The 21001-nt window shown below is 25.6% G+C and overlaps 1 protein-coding gene across 1 annotated transcript in view; it reads right to left on the bottom strand.

Annotated features, from left to right (window-relative positions):
• The window catches only part of side (motor axon guidance molcule sidestep), a 458315-nt gene that overhangs the window by 189551 nt on the left and 247763 nt on the right, over window positions 1-21001 (bottom strand). Inside the window, exons 4-6 of the mRNA XM_075367132.1 lie at window positions 9639-9844; window positions 8206-8316; window positions 3725-3925 (exon numbers count right to left, since the gene is read on the bottom strand). Coding sequence (XP_075223247.1) covers window positions 3725-3925; window positions 8206-8316; window positions 9639-9844 — 518 coding nt within the window. The remainder of the gene's footprint in view (window positions 1-3724; window positions 3926-8205; window positions 8317-9638; window positions 9845-21001) is intronic.

Below are 21001 nucleotides of genomic sequence, written 5' to 3'. Positions count from 1 at the left end.
TTTCTTGTTGGGATGGGACTTATAATTCTGTTGTTGACTCTACTTTTAAAATTCAGAAGCACGTAGTTAAGATTATGTATTTCAAATCACGCAATTCTGTTCGGTACTGTAGTTCAGATAATTAAGTATTCTGCTCTCACATAATTTGTATTTTTAAGGTTTATTTATTTTTTATACTTGCAGATCAAATTATAATTTAGATCAATATGTTATAATACTTCTGGTAAATTTTAAATAAAATAATGATTGTAATGGAGTAAAATCACTTTATTTTTCTTTGATTCATTTTATATATAGATTTCCCATGGATATAAAAAAAAACAACAAATATTTGCTTTATTTTTAGAGACAAATAAGAAAAAGAGTCTACCTTTTGTAGAGAAAATTGAACAATTGTGAAGTATTACTGCGAAATACTAGTGGTTTATTGGTTTGACTTCCAAGAATCTTTAGTAAAAAAGAAACACGAAAATTGTTTAGTTTTTCAATTTTCCATATTTTCCTCAAATATAATATATATCTTGTCTCATTTATGAATGAACTTTTTTTTATAGTACAAGGGCATTTTACCTTTGAGATATCGAATTAATATATTCAGTTCTTGAAGATTATAAGCGGATGTCTCTATTTTTGGTATTTTACAGATAAATGATTGGTGTTATGTCATTTTTTTACATAACAAAGAGCATTTGTTTGAAACTTAATATTTATATTTTAAAATATTCATACATCAATATTTTATTATTTATAAATGATATTTATAACGTATATATAAATATCATAAAATGTTTATATAAAAATAATAATCTACATTTATTAAAAAATATTTATCTACCACAATTTTCTAATTCAAAAATTTATGTTTCCTTTTCAGCTCATCAGAATTTTTCATACTGTCATGTAGCCAGTAAAGATAAGGTTAATAGTATACTATTTTTCTGTTTCTTTATACTAGCGTTTCTATATAGTTTTGTGTGGTTAAAATTAATTAAACTTTACACTTTTTAGACGTATATGGGCAGATTCAATTTCAGAATTATTGGCTGTTTAAAGTTAAAAAAAAAGTGAAATATCAGGATTTTACTTGTAGTGTAAGGTCTAGTTTAAAATATTTCAAGTGGACTTTTCATGAAATTACCTATTTTGTAGTGTACCTATTTTGGCATCTATTTTCCATGAACCTATTTTGTAGTATAATTTTACCATTCTTAATATATATTAAATCCCTAGTCAGATTATTTGAAAAATTAAATGAAAATAAAATCACTAATATTGAGGCAATTATACAAAATAATAAACTGTAAAGACAAATAATAATAGGTCCTAACATGTATTTATAAATACAGATTTTTGTAGGAATAATTTTAATATATTTGACTTTTTTTCAATCGGGTAGAAAAAATGTGAAAATCATTGTTTTGTACCGTTGATAATACTTTTAACCTTATAATATATTTATGCAACAGAATAAGTAAAATTGGAACATAGATTTAACGACATCTATAGCGGAGTGATAGCGTCTTCTTCTTTAACTGGGAGGTTTTGGGTTAGAATCTCGGTCACGCTTGTCATCTTTTTTCTTATGATAAAATATTACATATCATATTCCAAAACTCATACTCTTAACGTATGTGGCGAATTAATTTCATAAAAAATTTGAATTCTAAAAAACACCATAACTTGAGTTTGTTGGAATGAAATTAAAAATACACATTAAAGACAACGAATAGTTATTGGGATAAAGAAACATTGTACATTATATATGAGTTTATGATAAAAAAAATTAACGTTGAAGATCAATTAGAAATGAGAGAATTTTATGATAAAATTATTGTTATACAGTAAAAAATATCAAGGCGAGTGATGTAAGAATGATATCCGGATTAGAGAGAATGATAGAATTTAAAAATTGTGAAGAATCACGGAAGTTAGGATTTATTTGAAGCAAGTATTTAAAAATGTAGGATTCCTCAATTATATGAAGATTACAAAATATCTTAAAATAGAATTGCAAAATAAATCAAACCAGTCTGCTGCGTAGTGAAAAAATATTCAAATGATGAAAACTAACGAATAGATAGAATTATTCGCATTTGCATTTTCACTTTACTATTGAATTAATTAAATAAACCTTTTATATTTTAAAATAGAATATTAAAAAAATGAAACTTATATCTAAAAGAAGTAGTAAAGAAGGAATGGAAAAAGATAAAGTTAAAGAAGGAAAGGAAATTCTTGAATTAGTTTTGAAGGAAACGGAAAAGCATAGAAGGTTTAAGCAGTTTGAAAGTGTCAACGGTAAGTTTCTTGTCAGTACATTCGGACTAGTTGATGAATGACTTCTCTTGTGCAGAAAACGGGTAGAAGAAAGACCATTGAGTTCTATTTCGCATTGATAACTAGTTATTTAGTTCAGTTACAGTGACGTACTAGCTCTTAAGTGATGTAAGAAGAAAGATATGTTAGGGTGTAACTAACTGGCTTGTTAGAAAGCCGTCTTCGGTTAACTTTAGTGCAGTACTTAATCCATTCATTACATAACACTGATTACTGTGTATAGCCAGAATATACAGTCCAATTAAACTCAAGAGAACTTAATTCATTAATTAATCCCATTAAATAAGCAATTTTAAATAAATCAGATTAAAACACATAATTTCACGGTTAGCAGTAAATATCAAGAAAAGATAACATTTCTGTGTTTTATTTTTTAGATTGCTTACAGTATACATACCTTATTTTAAAGTGATAGATATAAAAACGTGCCCTTGTTAAAATTAGCTTTTCCTTGTATTTCTTCAGAAATTATTGTTGGGAACTGTTTCTATGAAGGTTTGCTAGTTAAAAAAGTTTCCTATAAAGGTTTAGTGTCTTCTAATATCTACTAAAAATCAACTATTAGATAACTTATGCTTCTAAAAAAAAAAAAATATGTTATCTGCAAATTTTCTACATTCTACTCTACTATCTCATACACGATTTTTCGATCTTCTTCTACAGCATCTTTTATGGTAATTTCAACATACATATTAAGCTAAATTTGTAATTCTTTAAGGAAATACAACTGGAAATAGGTAAAATTATTATGTTGTTATTTAAATATAATCATGACTTAATAAGTAAATCTATTACAAACTTTTTCGGAAAATCCTAATTTTACGTTTCAATGCTTAGTTCAGTCTATAAGGATGATTATTTTAAATTTTATGAAAGTTTAATTAAACAAGCCCCATGAAGATGAATAACAAAATATGCAGTTTACATTCTAAGTTGAATTTTTTTTATTCTGAATTTCCTCGAAAGGACATTAAAAACTTGTATAGCTATTCCACCTTGCGTTTTGAAATCATATTATTTTATATGATAGTACTGTAGGTAAATTTATTTATGAATGAATATATTTGTAAAATTAGTTTTCTCAACCAGGTTACAAACTTTTGAATAAATACCATAGAGTAAACATGAACGTATTATTAACACAATTTTTCAATCATTGCAAGGTTTATAAAACATGATTTTGGCTGAAAATTATAAAGAAAAAAATTTTTATACAGATTACTTTTTACGATTATAAAACAAATCATACGTCGTTTGTTTTGTTGCCCATTAACTGAATTACAGAATAATAATTTTATTTGTGTTTATTACTCTCATCTTTCAGAAAACCTAAAACTACTTTTTTTTTTCATTTCTTTTTGAACAGAACTTAATAGAAGGTACTCACGATAAACCTCGAGGGCTACTCTACGAATGACAGGAGGGGCTGGTATACTGGTAGCTCTGCATTCCAACGTAGCACCCCGCAAACCTCGTTGAACGCTAGATAGAAATAGTCGATTGACCACAGCACCCTCTCTAACACTTTCACTTATATCATCGATTAATAAACCTTCTTGCCACCATGTTACTTCCGGTTGAGGACGACCTGTAATTAATATAAAATTACCAACCTTTAAAAATTAAGTTTGATGTAAATATATAACTATTTTAAAAACAAAATTTTTTAAAATAATCAGTTCAAATAACAGTTCGAATAAAGTGATGTATTGATATTGGTGATGTAATTCTAAAGATCAGGTTAATAATATATTTCATTTAATTAAAAAAAATAGAACAAACACAATTACAAAAGTCCGTTTCATTAACAAATTCATATCCTTAAGAAATAATTAAATATGAATAAGTATAATTATTTTAATAAAACCTCAGTTGTTCTTACGGCCATCTTCAGTCACTTTTTATATTTAGTCACAGAGGAATGCAACAAGAGCATCAGAAATTATTTGAGAAAAACTTATTCTGTATTCCATAATTTGTTCTTGCAGCAATTTAGTAACTACTGCTGCTGTTGCTCTTACGCTAATATAAATAGTGGTCATATAATGTACACTTATGTATTAAAATGTGATAGAAAAGTATGATTGATTTTTAATTTTATTTAATAGTTTATTATAACGTTACGTGTGTCTGTATGTAATTGATAAGCTTAGAATGTGTAAAAAAGTGATTTTTTTTGTGTATATTCTAAAATACTAAGGTGGGTAATGTGGCAGTCTAATTCAAATACCGTCAGAAACAACATTTGCTGATCTTACGGTAGCAAGAGACACTGAAAACATTATGACATGAGTTTTAAAAACTCATACTTAATAACTTTTTATCGGTTGATATTTTTAAATACTGTTCATCACCGATCATCATAGATAAAAATATAGTAAATTAAATTTACAGGTTTAAATTCTATAACTAATATAAAAAAAACTTTTAATTTAATCTTTTTTTTTAATTATTATAATAAAACTTAAGATTAAAAATAAGAATTTTACCTATCAATAATAATTTTAATCCGTGTGAAACCTTAAAATCGATATATTTATGAATGAACAATGGAGAGTTAATTATAATATGAGAAAGCTTACTTTTTTAATACATTATTAAAAAAAAATCCTTTATTTGATTATAAAATACATTTTTACATTAAAAAAATTATATATTTTTTTTTTTTTTTTTAATTCCTTGCACTTTGATAAATTTATTACATAATTTCAGTATTTTTTTTTTGTCATGGATAAAAATAAATATTTATTTATATTCATGTATGTGCCTTAACAAAAAATAAAATACGTTGTTGTTTTTTTTTTTTTACTGCTGTTTTTATGGATATTGAAGAGTCAAAAATAACTAATGATATAAAAATTTTTAAGATTTGCTAATATTCAATAATGAAAATAGCTGATTTATCAAAATAAGGGACAAAGAAATTTGATATCAAATGCAAAATTTTTCACCTTATCTGTAACTACCTGAAACCTATTTGAAATAGTTGAAGAAAAAGAAGACGACAAAGAAGAAAACTGTACCTGAAGTAATAAAACAGTAACATTTTAGGAAAGTAATTAAAAGAAGTAATCACATTATATGTTACATTTTTTTTTTTGTGGCAACTCATTTGATGATGTGGAAACCTGTTAAAGAAAAGGAGTAATATTAAGAACGAAATTAATTAATGATATCAATGGGAAAAGTGTTTTCTTTAAAATTAAAGGAAAATCTTCCCAAAGAAAATCTTTAGTATTAATTAATATTTCTTAATAAGCATTGTTTTTTTTAGAAGAAGGAGAAAGAATATTACGTTGAATTACATTCCAAATATTTGAATTGTAAGCTGTTAAGAATAATTGTTATTATAAAATATTTCGAATTTATATTTGATTTTTTGAAGTTTATAAGTATATTACCTATATTGTAGGTAATTTTCCAATCTTATCTTACATTAATTATACTTTTCCGATAAGAAAACTTTGAGGTTATAGAATGACAAGCTACAGTTACTACTTATGTTAAATTTAGGCACCTAAAAAAAAAAAAAATACTATTGAAAATAAACCGGTATAAGAAGTGAGCACAAAAATTATATAACAATATTTATGGGAGACCAACAAATGAAACAAATATAAAGGCAACTGAAGTGATAAAATAACAAACATTATACGAAATAAAACGTGGGTAAGATTAAAGCATATAGTCAAACAATGACTGTAATTTATTAACTTACAGTTAAGCAATGCAACAAACAGACATTAATTAAGTCCACTAAAAATAATTAAACACTGCAGAAACATGTTGTCAATTAAAATTTGCAGATTTCTCATTGAATTTAAAAAACCGATAAACTTTTTTCTGCAAATCAAATCTAAATAAGTTTAAAGACACATAAGAAGTAGAAAAATCATTAATACAAAATATAATAATTAATTTTATGATTAATATTATTACTTCTCCAACCATATGTAATGTTAATAATATAAATATAATTTAATACAGAAGCTACCCGTGTAAAAAGATTCAACTGAAAATAAAACCAATGAATTATTAATTAAAAAGTTCTGCAGACGTTTTGAATAATTTTTCATTTCAGATCTTTTATTTTGTTTTGAAGTTGTTGCATTAACTTAGACACGTTTTTGAAGTACATAACTTTTAATTAAACTGTTCAAAGCAAATAACATGTTATATCCATGTTTTTGTTACTGCTTACGGCTACAAATTTTAAATACGTAATAATTTGTAGAAATAAACTTGGAACTCTGAAGGAAATAAAAGACATAAAAGCTACATGCATGATATTTTTTTAATAGATATCAAACAGTACATTCTGAATTTATAAAATTACTTTTTAAATTATATAACATGAAGGGGTACTTCAAATAAAAGTTTATTATATGTACATGATGATACGTAATAAATTCCTATGTATAATTTTTTATCATTTAGTCAAGCAATATCTTTTTAATTTTTGAAATCTGTTAAATTCTCTTTGTATAATATACAAAGACTTTTCTATTAGCACTTTTTACTTACTTGTACGAAGTAAAGGAAGTATTGTGATTGCGAATAATTTCGTTTTTTAGATTTCAACGGAAATATCTATTTTAAACATCCCTGTATCCATTATGATTGGTTTTGGCTGACCTCTGTACGTACGTATGCATATACGTACGTATCTCGCATAACTCAAAAACGAGTAGCCGTAGGATGTTGAAATTTTGAATTTAGGACTGTTGTAACATCCATTTGTGCACATCCCATTTTTATTGCAATCGAATGAATCAAAAGTGTTCAAAAAACCCAAAATTCAAAAAATTGGATTTTGGATTTCTTCATAACTGCAGTAATAAACCCTCATTTCTGAATGAGGGCTTATTAGTTACGCTTTTCAACTTATTACTTAGGATTATGAAGATTTCTAACGATATAACATAAGTGGTACTTATTTCCATTGGTTCCAGAGATATAGTAAAATAAAATATTAATTAATGAAATATTTGGATCTTACACGGAAAGGCATATCGGTTCGAATCAGACTTCATCTCCTTTTTTAAACTTAATTTTTAATTTATCTTTTTTAACTTTTTTTTTGTTGAAAAAAAAAAGTAAATATATTGATTTATTAAATATATTGATTAATATATCTTATAAAAGATATTAATATATCTTTTTAAATATATTGATTTATTAATAATTATTAATCTGTAATTGTAAAAAAAACATTTACAATAAATAATTATTCAATAAAAACAATATAAATTAAAAATTATAAGTTAATGAAATCAAATTTTATGTACTTTTAAAAATGTGTATATGTAATAAATTTGGTGAAGCATCTGAATATTTAATATTAATTAAAAATTATAATTTATAATCGTATTATTTTTGGATTTTCTAGTTTAATTTCGGTTTAATTTTTTCTACAGTAAAGTTAACTACAGAGTGGCTGAAAAATAGACCCTCTCAAGAACAATATATACACTGAGGTTACATGCCCGGTCTTTAATAAACTGCTATCTTTTAGTTGATTACTTCTCTGATATTGTCGGACAATATTCTTCCTAAGTCGGAGTAGATAATCATTTAGTTTATTTGGTTTTTGTTGCCAATCATTTAATCGCTCTTTGATTTGATATAAATCTTCTGATTTTAATTTGTGTACACGTTCTCTAGTTTTCAAATCTTCTCTCTCTTTACATTCATCATTCCTTCCTCTTTATATTTATCATCTTCTCTTAATTACTGTTTCAAAAAGCAGAATAAAAAATCTTAAACTCATTAACAAGTCAGGAAAAACCATGGTTAAAAATTAAGCAGTAAAGCTCAGTAAAATCTCTTTTAATTTGTATTCTTAATAAAATAAACTGTTTTACTCACCTCCTGTTACATGGCAAGATAATTGTAAATCATATCCCTCTAAAAATGGTCCAGCTACACCTGCAACTTCATCTCCTTTACCATCGAGAATTGTGGGACTTTCTGGAGAAACTGTAAATAAATTTTTAATTTTCTGAAGTTATTTTTATTTTTCATATCTTAGAAAATGGGTGTTAAAAGTAAAAAAAAACGTTTGTAATACATATCGCTTATAAATCGGCAGTGAGTTATTCAACTTTCCTAACACAATTTACGTATAAAATTAATAATATTAAAGTACATACGTATTAACGCCACCGCAGCTACAGCTGCTGTTTAGGTTATGTTGACTTCGTGTACTGACAAATCATACGTATATCAAAATACCCTAACTAAATATAACCTACGCTCGCCTCGCTCGCTAACCTCTTATAATTAACATTAAATATGCATAATATATACAACTTATTAATAATATAACCTTAATGTTATAGCACCGAAATCCAATTAATGTTAATCCACCGAAATCCGATTGACTACTTTGTTTTTAAATAAAGCTGCGGTGGCGTTAATACGTAAGATGTTAGTGAGCGAAGCGAGCGTAGGTTATATTTAGTTAGGTTATTTTGATATACCTACGGTTTGTCAGTACACGAATTCAACATAACCTAAACAGCAGCTGTAGCTGCGGTGGCGTTAATACGTAAATACCAATATTAATTATAAGTAAATTTTAACCCTCAAATGATTTCAAATAGAGTTTTTTTTGGAAAATCAATCTCAGAAGGTTAATCATACATCCTTCTGTTCTTAAAAAAATAAAAAAGTATAGTTGTCTTAAGGCATTCAAGGTACTATTAAGGTACTCAAATGCATTAGAACAAGCTTTACACAAAATTTTACACGTCTTAAAGATATGATCCCTTCTACCAAATACTTCCTTATCTCGTTAAGATTTCAGCACCAAACTTCAATAGTATCATTGCTCTACGTACAGTAGGAAATATTTACGTATAGCGCAAAATTTCATATTTTTTTATATTCAATTACTTTAGTATAAGACGATTTATGGGGTATCTCTCTCTCTCTCATATACACACGTTCGCGTGCGCATGTATATTCACATAGATAAATTTATACACACGAAGGAGAAGAATCTTTTACCAAAACAATTTATTAACGTCTCCATTTAAGGTCTTTAGAGCTCAAAAATGCTGTAAATAAACATTTTTACAGAAAACAATATTTTACTTTTGTTATATATGACAATCAACAAAGAAAGGTAATACAAAAACAGAATAAAACTAAATAATTATAAGCATATTAATCTAAAATCTTGTCTCATTCATACAAAAATTAATTTTCTTTCATTATAAAATGGTACTGGGCATTTAAACTTTAATGAAATAAATAAATACTGGAATGAAATCTACGTGAAGATTAATTATTCATACCAACTAAAGTTAAATTAACACGGAAATTTCTGGTTGGTGAATTAAAAAAGTCAACTCTACAACGGAATACTCCTTCATCTTGCGCTGTTACTCTAGCAATTCTTAATCGAGCACCTCCATTAGTAAGAAAATAACTTCTTGTGCCAAGTTCGTCGCTGATTGCCCAGTGAGTAGCCGTGGTCAAATCACCAGTACGACTATCTAAACTGAAAACAAAAAGACAATTGTTAGAGATTTATTATAAATCTTAATTAAGAAAAACGGATTAGTATTTTCAATTAATGTTTTATTCAAACCAATAATTAGTCAGAAAAATAAATCTTATTACTTGGTAACATATAGAGTTTAAGTAGATTTGACTGGGTTAGATGGAAGAATAAAATTTAAAATTAAGTTGAATAAGGAAGAAAAATTGTAGAATGAAAAGTTTAATGGAAAAATGTTGGTTAAAAAGTAAAAAACTAAGGCATCTAGGTAATTATTTAATTCGGTAATAAATCATTTGGTACAAGAACTTCAAAAACCTTAAGAAAGAAGACAAATTAATTGTTGTTAGATTTATTGATGCTGACAGGATCAACATTTGTATTGTTAAAACCAATAGTTAACTAAATTGTGGTAACAAGGTGATGTTTGTTCACAAGCATTACATTTGTAACGTAGATACCAAATACACTATTACCTCTGAAACTGCCTACTAATTTACACTAAATTTCGTGCACTTGCATGGCTAGGAGTACAGGCGATGTCATGTTTTAGCACTATTAGAATAATTGTGCCCTTCCCTCGTTGTAGTCTGCTAACATTTTTTTACATTCTTAGTCAAAACACAAAGTTTGGAATCCAATTGTTCTAAAAAAATTATGAACACAGGCGGTACGGGATTATCATTTCAGTAAAGTATACATTTAAATATTTCGTATAATAAACCGATTATCTTTAATAAAATAATCAAATCTCTTTTAGTAAATCACGGTTTGATTGATTTCTATTATTGTTTTATGTTTCAAAAAAATGTATTAATATTATACATATTAAAGAAATTAAATTACATACCTTCCTGTATAAAATTATAGTTTAGTATTCATTAATACTTAAAATTATATAATTAAACAGTTCCACAGTCAGGCTTAATACTAAAAAATGCAACGTATATCTGTCGAGGAAGTTTAATAGGGAAAAATTATGGAATGCTGCATTTTACAAATATAGCTGAAAAATTTGATAATTTTAAAGAAGAAATTTGTAAGCTGCCTGTAATTTTTACATCTAAACTTATTCTCAAATAATTTTGTCAAATTACTTACTTTTTTTTTGTAATTACAGTAATGAAACTCAAAAATTATTGGTATTATTTAAACTTCATTGTTATTTAACTATATATATATATATATATATATGTGTGTGTAGAGTGTACCCAAAAAGAATGAGCCGAGTCAAAATCGTATGGTTTTGACCTGCGCAACCACGATTGATCAAAAAATTACATTTTCACCATTTGAAATTGCGCGTTTTAGGGCTTCAAATACTGGCCGCCAGATTGCAATTCTAGCGCTCCAATTTATGATAAGCTCAGTTGCAAACAATGTAGAGTGCATGCAACAAATTGGGTTTTGTATTCTACAATTTAGCATGAGAGAGCCCGAAATAACAGTTTAGCGTGCGTTTCGACAGTGTTTCATGATTTATCTACCATCAGCTTAACATACGTCACTGGTATAAACAATTTAAAGAATTAGGCCTTTTTCTGTAAGGGGATAAGTCTAAGGCGCCCATGCACTTCAGAGATATATGTACAACGAATACAAGAGACTTTTCAGGGGAGCCCGAAAACTCCACTTGTCGCGCTAGCCGCAAACTTGCGATCAATCATACGACTGCATGGCGTGTGTTAAACAACGCTTGCATTATAGACCATACCGATTACAACTAGTACAAACGTGTAAGTGACAAAAAAAAACATAAATCTTTCAGAGATAAGGTTTTAGTTGATATGGAAGACGATAGATTATTGTTAATTTTTGGTGACGAAACAATATTCTTTTAAGCGATAGTGTCTGAAGTCACAATTTTCACATATGAGGACTTGAGAATCCACACGAAACTATTTAGCAGAAGCAAGATTCATAAAAAAAAAAATTAATATTATTTAATGCGGTTTCGTTTATAAAAAAAGGTATGTTTTTGAAAGAAACGCAATAACATGGTATTCTTATCTTGAGATGCTGCAGGACTGGCTTATCCCACAACTACATGAAGACTAAAGAATTCATTTTTTTAAAAAGAGTGGACTCTACCACATTGTCACAAAAAATTCGTAGGTTTCTAAATGAAACATTGCCTCAATGTTGGATAGGGGGCACCGGAGCAAAGACTTGGCACTACACACTTGACCCAATCTCCCAGACATAACACGTTATGACTTTTTCTTGTCAGGATATGTGAAACAAAGTGTTTATGTTCCACCATTACCTGCTGATTTGGATGATCTGAAAACCACGATCGCAGCTGCAGTAACTTAAGTAACAGAAGACTGCCAGCAACGGGTTTTAGAAGAATTCAGTTATCGAAGAATTAATTTATGTCCATCAGATGGAAGGTATATAGCACATTTATAACTTTAGAAATGACATTTTAAACATTTTTGAATATTATTTAATTTGTTTTGTAACTATAAAATTATATGAAATACACAAAATAATTTCAATTGCCCACGTACAAATCCTCTACAAGCTTCTGTTCTAGATCAATCCACCAAAAAATTAATAAATAACTATAAATATCTCTTTGAAATCTGTTATTTTACCCACTGTATATACAACACCTACTGTATGAACAATATTCGTAGCTGTAAAACTACACTTATTTGATTTTTTTTTTGGAAAAAAATTTTATGGTTATAAAAGTTTGTTATCTACAAATTGGTTGCGATTTACCTAAAATTACCCTAAGGAAACTAAATTATAGATGGATAATGTCCCAAACTCGGAAATTATTTTTTCTTCTTTTCTAGAAAATTATCTTTTGGAATGCAGTCTAGAAACTGTGGAGTATAAACTGAGAAATCGTAATAAACAATTAATTTAGAATAATTTAGAATTAACTTAGAATAATTTATATAAAATAAAAAGGAAAAAGAAATACAGAGATAGCAAATATGATGAAACTAAAATATTAGTTTACATAATGATAAAGATATGCGATGTACGTTTAGATACTAAATACAAGAAAAATAAATTTAAATAACAGATATTTGTAACACTTTGTTGTTTCTAACGGCAGAGAATAGTGAGCTTTGTCGGAAAATTGTCAGCGAGATATGAATCAGGTCACCAGCTCTCGGGTATAAGAGGAGGGTTCACTGATGATCATTAAAATATTGGTATGTACATTACAAGACAATATCAATAACTATCCTTTCTAAAAATAGATTACACTTTATTTTAATAAAAAAGTTTATATATTAGATTTTTTATACTATTTACAGCAAAATTTATTAAAAAGCGGGAAATAAAAAATATCTTATCTAGTTACACAATCACATATACTTATATATTAATTTAATACTTCATTTATTTATTTATCCTCAATGCAAAAAATCGAGTTACGGCAAATTACAGTTACGAGTATTTAAAAATAGATGAAGTTTGTAGCGAATGAAGGATGCTACATCATAAGACGTACCTTGATGAACCTTGTAGGTTCGGTATTCAAACCTTGTTACCTCCAGATGAAAAGGAGACAAGATACAATTTCACTATTGATGTATGCTTATCAGTTCCAAAAAAATTGTTATATAAATGCTTTTTTTAATTTTAAAATAAAAATACAATAAATCAATAATACGTATAAAAAATCTGAAATACAAATATAAATTAAAAAATATATATTAAAAAACATATTTTCTTGTTAAATTTTATACTTTTATATTTGTATTTGAGATTTTTTATATGTATTATTGATTTATTGCATTTTTATTTAAAAATGAAAAAAAAAACATTTATTTAAACCTTTTTTTTTTTTTTTTTAGTAATAACAATTTTTAAATTTTAATTTTTTTTAATAAAAAATTTTAATAATAAAAATCTAATAATTATTCTGAAAAAGAATTTTCATGATGGAAGTCGGAAAAATAGATTTTTAAATTAAGAAAATTTTAAGAAATCGGATTTGTTTTATAATCGTTTTAATAAATTTATATCAACGATGTAAAATAAAAACAACATTTACATCAAATTCTGATTCCTCTACTTTCCTTCATTTAAAAATCCTATTAAAATATGTCATTCCTTTATTTGCTTTATGCCGGGTTGCAATGAATAATTGTTTTAAACTTTTACAAAATTTACTAAATATTTCAAAAGTGGTGCGAAAAACTTTCTACGAGAGTTTTCTTAGATACAAAGTACTTTAATTCTGCGTTTTATCATAGTAAAATAATGTTATAAAAATATTTAATTTAGTACATAAATGAAATCAGTATTTCATAAGTTAGACTGTATTTTCCTGATTACAATTTACCTATACAATAATTTTATAAAGTAAAAAATGTCAGAAAACAAATTTGCAAAAGACTGAGTGTTTTTTTTTATGGCTACTTGTTTTGTCATTGTAAAATTCCTTTATATTGTTTACATATTTCATTATACATTAAAACCAGTTTTTCTATTTGAAAAATCAATAAAAATAAAGACAAAATAAGTCTTCTGTATAGTTTTTTGGATAATAATGTGAGTAAAAAATTAATGGATAAAAATAGAGGACGTAAGATTTTTGTATTTATAAAATCGTTATTAAACCGATTCCTATTCAGGAAGGTATGATCTTTTTCTTCGAAACCCAATTTTCGAAGCCAATGGTTGGTAATAAAAAGAAAATTTACTTATATAAGTTTTAGGTCCTTAAATAATAGTATAAACTTTACACGAAATAAATAGCAGCTTTACACGAAACTTTAAACAAATTCAATATTTTACTTAATAAGAATGTTATACCGATATTTTGTTTTTCGAAAAAGCCCCTATTTCCACCCGCATGGTCCGATTTTACCCATTAACGAACTCGACCGAGATTTTGGGTGGTTTTATTTTATGTATCAATTTGAAAGTAATTGGAGCAAAATTACGGCAGTTATCGTGTCCACAAAAAATTTAGAAAAAATATAAATGTATACGAACTTATATAAACTTTTGAACTGACGGTGGTGTTGGGGGTCTAACTACATAATTGTTCCAGAAATTTTTATTTTTTAATGTAACACGGTCTGTTTTTCATCATTTTAATTAATATATACGTCATTTTTTTACAAATATGACTATTTGTTTGATTTTAGTTAAAATAGAAAACATAGAAGAACAAAATTATTATTTGTAGAATTATTTTTAATTTATTTATTTGTAGAACATTTTGAAACATGAAAAAGAATCTTGCTAATGATCAAACTAAATTTTGACTATCATTTTTGTACCCCTATCCTAATATATAAAAAAATATCTTCGCTATAATCAACCTAATTGTGGACACCAAATTTCATACATTTGTGGCATCGAGAAGTGCCATATTTTTTCTAGGAAGGAGATAGAGGAATTGGAAATTGAATAAGATCAATTAAAATTAAACTTCTTAGTTAAATGAAAAATCAGATAATATTATTAGAAAAATAAAATAATACTAGGTATTTTTAATGGTATAAATAGTTTCAATCTTCATTGCGGAGTGGTTGCTTCTTCTTCTTCTACCATCTGGGAAGACTCGGTTTGAATCTAGATCAGACTTGCCTTTTATCATAAGCTACTAATATTTCATAAGATATTCCCACCCATAAATTTTCGGTTTATGTGATGAATCATCTAACAAATCACATTCTTTTTATCCATATATCTTATAATTTTCTTAAGTTTTAGGAATTAAATAAACTGAAATTATTTATAATAAAATAAATGTACTTGTATACTAGAATTTCTTAAGTGATATACAACATTTAAGTTTGTGTTTTTTTTAATACAAATTATAAATAATATTTTTTTAAATAATAATACACTAATTTTATACGTTATATTATGTTTACACCTTGATGAAAACATTCATTGTTTTAATTCAAATAGAAATTGTTGAATAAAAGAAATTACTTTTTTCTCATAAAATTATGACATTGCACTTTATCACGCACAACGTAATGGACAACAAACTACCGAAAACAATAACATATACTTGAACAAAAGAATACAGTAAAAAAAACACAAAACACTTGAGAGCCAAAGTATTATTCTTTTACACGCAACGTAATATGTATAGGAACTCTTTTGAAAAGTTTAATAGTACAACTAAAAATAAAGACCTTTTGTTAATATATCACAAACAATTAACATTACTTTTTAGTAGAGAGAACTTCATATTATAATCTTATATATTTTTACCATCTAGAAACAAAATTTTTGAAAAATAAATATTTCTTTATATTTATACATAAATATATTATATTATAAAACTTTTCATACATAAAGTGTTAATTTTTTTGTTGTTATTGGAAATGATACTACATTTTATAAAGGTTTTTACCTCCTATGGACAATTAAAAAAAAAAAAAATTTAATAATTTTAATCGCTTATCTCGTCATTTAAGAAATGATGAGCGAGATATTTTATATTGATGCTATGTTGTCAAATTCTTTTTACGAAAATCTGCAACTGTTACTGCTACATCAGTAGATGTAACCGTATATTCACAAAAATAAAAATATGTGAATCCAAAAGTTTTTAGATTACCTTAAACTACGTTTTTTTCCCTTATCAAATTCCATTAATAATAAATTTAAGGAAATATCATTTAAATTTTATTTTTATATCTTACTTTTTATAAAATATTTATTACAACATAATAAAACTAATAAAGATAAAACAATTTTGACTGATTAAATTGAATGTAATGAAAGCGTTCAAAACAAACGCAATATATTAAATAGAGAAAATGGGAGGGATTAAAAGATAAAGAGTGCTGTAATGTTTTATCTCCTGTGAATTTGAAAGGAAGAGTATTTGAGATAAAAAAAATTATAAGAAAGCTACTCCATTTCTAAAAGAAATACGTAGAGTTGGAATGGGCAAAAATAAAAAGAAAACAGTAAGAAAACATAGGAATCTAAGGTGAATCCATTTTGTTATAGACAGTAACGTTTTATCGCGTAATTTATAATAAACAACTCTACAGTGTATTATTTTACGTGAAACCACATTTTATGCTATTTGCGTTTATATAAATAGAAGTAATGAAATAAGTAGAAATACAGTGACAAGAACGTTCCAGTGCATCAAGCACGTGGTCAATTAATAAAAACTTGATATCAAATTTATTGAAATTGGTAAAAAACCTAACTGTGGATGAAAATTATACAAATTGTGAAGTATTACATAACGATAATATCTGACAATGAAATTCGACTAATATATCGCTAATTTTTCCTAGCATTAGTATAGGTTAAAATTTAACTCTTCAAAATGGCAAAGTTAAAAGAAAATATTCTTTTGACTTACTTTTTTCCAAATGAAAAAATAAGAAAAACTGTTTTCTTTTGTATTGTCTTATTAAAGTTATAAATTTCAATTCTTTAAAAAAATTGAATTTTGTCTAGTCAATAAGAATTCTACTTTTTGTCTAATGGAAGCTAAAAAGAAATAATCAAGTAATATTTAAACAAATATTAAAAAATGACATTAAAATATACACAGAGAGAAGAAATACATTTTTTTTTATTTGAAATACACCACTTGAGTTAGTTGAAAAATAACCAACCCTTCAGCCATAAATCTTTTTGATAACAATGAAGAAAATCGCTAACCTAAAACATTCAAAATTCTAGCTCTTATATTCAGTTTTAATAATCATTTACATTCATCTTTTTTATCTCTCATAAACGATAAAGTATTTTGGGAGTATATTATTAATCTAATAATAATGTTTTGTTGTCAAGTAATGAACAAACACACTGATGTTTTTTTTCTGTGAATTGTAAAAAAACAATGGTATTTTATTACCCACTCAGTGTAATATATCTAAAATAAATTTTATATAAATAATTTTTATTAAGATAAATCAGTATTAAATATATTTTTGTATTTTTTTTTAGAATAAAAAAGTGAAAATATTTATTTTAACACATCGAGTTACATACGTGTACCGAATTTCATTGATTTTCATACGATAGATCAAGAGATATAGCAGTTACAAGATTTGATTATTCCTAAAGCGAACTAAATAAAAGCTTTTAATAAATGCCAGTATAATTTGGTACTACAAACAATATATAATTTTATATATGCACACATTAGTACATAAAGAATTGTTCAAATACATTATTTTAAAACAAATATCCTCTGGGAGTCATCCATCTTTTTTTATCGATAGCTTAATTCCATTTTGTATTTTTTAAGTCAGGAAAAAAATGTTGTAAAAATAGTGTGTATTTAAATAAAAAATAATTAAATGTTTCTTTATCTTACAGTATATGCTATTCTATTCAAAACTAATAAATTAAAAATGGAATTTTTCATAAAACAAAGTATAATTTTTAAACTATTTATGATCATTTAATCATCTATCTCCTTCTTTCTTTGGAAGCTAAATAAATCTTTAGTGTTTAAGCATGATAATCATCATTATTTAATTTCCATTATACTCTTTGAAGTCTGTGTAACCAAGTTTTAACTTACAAATCAATTATTTGTAAATTTAACAAAGTGAAGAAAGGAAAATTTATCTGAGGATAGATTGCTTTGAATTTCTAGTTCATTCATTTGCAAATATATTATTTCGTTATATAAGGCCAAATATATATATATATATATATATATATATATATATATATATATATATAAACTGAGAATAATAGAACAAAGAGATTAGAATATATTTAAAGAAAAAAAAACAAAAATAAATCAGAAAGACATCTGTTTAACATTAGCTGCATCAAATTTCATTAATAGTTCTATTAATACTTCAAAGAATAAGGCATATGTCAATAAAACAATTCAATATTAATGGAGTTGAATAAAGTCATGCAAAAATAACTCATCACACTGAATACTGTACTACAATTTAATTACGTATTTTTTGGTAAGTGATAAAGTATTTTTTGTAGACACAAAGTAATTATTAAAAATAAACAAATTTAAAAAAAAATATATATATGCAACTGTTTAAGTAGTGGTATAATGAAATTTTACTCATAATAAGTCTGAATTAGTAGTCCCATCATAAGAGAATGACAATTAATTATGTTTAGGAATATTATTTTATTGAAAAATATAAACCCTTAAAGTAACCCGATTAATACATAACATAATTTTCTTTTTGCGTTACAAATCGTTTATTTACAGTCGGTTCCGATTAAGGAACCACAAGTGAATTGCATTAAAAAAGCACGTGAAGAAGGGTTTCCAGGGATTACCCTCAATAAAACGTCATATAAATAAACTACATATGCATAAAAAATCCGTGTAAATACAGACATTTGCATTAATTGGAATCACAAATATTAATGTAATCATGATAATCTAGTGAAAAAACAACCAGAAAAGAATCCACCACATTATTGAACAACAGATACAGATAAACAAAATATTTGTATAAACTCTAATATATTTCAGAGTGGTTTCACTGGAACAAAAAAATTATGAAATTCTCAGCTTTAATCACGACACCAATGCACGACAAAACATTAATGCAAGTATTTATTAGTTTATCTTTTGTATTTCACTTCTATTTGAGACTGCATTACATAATTATCCAAAAACTCAACTTGTTTTAATTTTAGGATTTTTTTTATAAAACTTAATACACAGAACGTAATTTTAGTACTGATAAATAGTTATCTGAATTAGTTTTTTTTTAAACTGTCAAATGTTTTTCTAAAATAATGCAATTAATTTTATTTTGAGCTAATGAATTGTAAAATAAAACTAAAACGTTTTTGTTGAATCGATGGAAACGTTTTGCAGTCTCACTCTTAAAATTAGAGAAAATAATGCATACCTTTTGTATTTTAATGATTTATTTTAAAAGTAACACCCTCAATAATTATTTAGTAAAACAAGATTATCTAGTAAAACAATAATTATCTAGTAAAAAAACTAGAACATTTATTTAATTATTAGAATAAAATTTTATCTTTTTTTATTTTATTTTTTGTTTTTATTTATTGTTTTTTTTTAACTAATTTTCAAATTTGTTATTTTATCTATAAATTAAAACAAAATAATAATAGATTTACATTTTATTTTTAAATCGTTTACAAAGCTATTTTTCAATTTCCTATGAATAAAAATTTTAACCATCATTTATTTTTCCCCTGTACCCGTGATATATTAAAATATTTCCGGTTATCTTTAATAAGCTTTTATTTTTAATTACCACAAGTTTATAAAAAACTTATAATATTTCCTACTATACCCTAAGCATTTTTAAATTTACAGTAAACATTCTTAATTTTTCTTTTATTTCAAATTTTTATTTACAATCGGTTAATTAATTAATAATCTTTAATGTAGTAGATTTATATTGTTATTTTTTTAAAATTAAATAACACGAAATTTTGTGATAACACGAAATTTTGTGTTAATTAGGTTATTGTAAATAACTGTAAATATTTTTTTCAGAGTTACAACCAATTTATTACAACTTTCATTCTCGTTTTTTTTTAGATCGGTTTAGATCGTTTACTTTGGAAATATATACTCTCTTAGAGCTTTCAGTTTGGTTTACAAATTGTAGTCCAACCTTGTATTAGATCAGCGTGTTTCTTCTCTTTTACTCAAGGGAGTCAACCCCTTTCAATACATGAAGACAGCATTATGGTAGAGCTGATTGAATAATGGTACTTACTCGCCAACTCTCCTCATCGCATTTAAACATAAATGATACTAAATGCTTGTTAAATCCTTTATTCATCCTTTAAGATTCTGTTTACAAACCTAAATTGTTCCAAAATAAAACAACCGCATAGAAAATACAAAGTATTCACTTTGTTTTACATTTGAGTTCACTAATTTTCTCACAGACAACCTTAACTCTTATCAATTTTAATCAAAATTTGTCTTTCTTTCACAAATCTTTAAGTACCATCATAGTTTTATTAAAATATGATTCAATGCAAAAAAAAATAAAATTATTTTACATTGACTGAGAGCGGAAATAGCAATTTATTTACTTATTTTTTTTTTTTTTATATAGAATGAAAGAGACTAAAATAATTATTTGTTAATATTTAAATATAAAACTTCGTTCGTGAGATTAATATAGTCGCAACAAAGACTTTTTTGCACACATTTCACTATCATTGGCTCACTTAACGTCCTGTGTTCTTCGAAGA

Source organism: Lycorma delicatula, chromosome 5 (assembly GCF_047948215.1).
Source record: "Lycorma delicatula isolate Av1 chromosome 5, ASM4794821v1, whole genome shotgun sequence".
Classification (NCBI taxonomy): Eukaryota; Metazoa; Arthropoda; class Insecta; order Hemiptera; family Fulgoridae; genus Lycorma; species Lycorma delicatula.
This window is presented reverse-complemented; position numbering and strand designations above follow the sequence as displayed.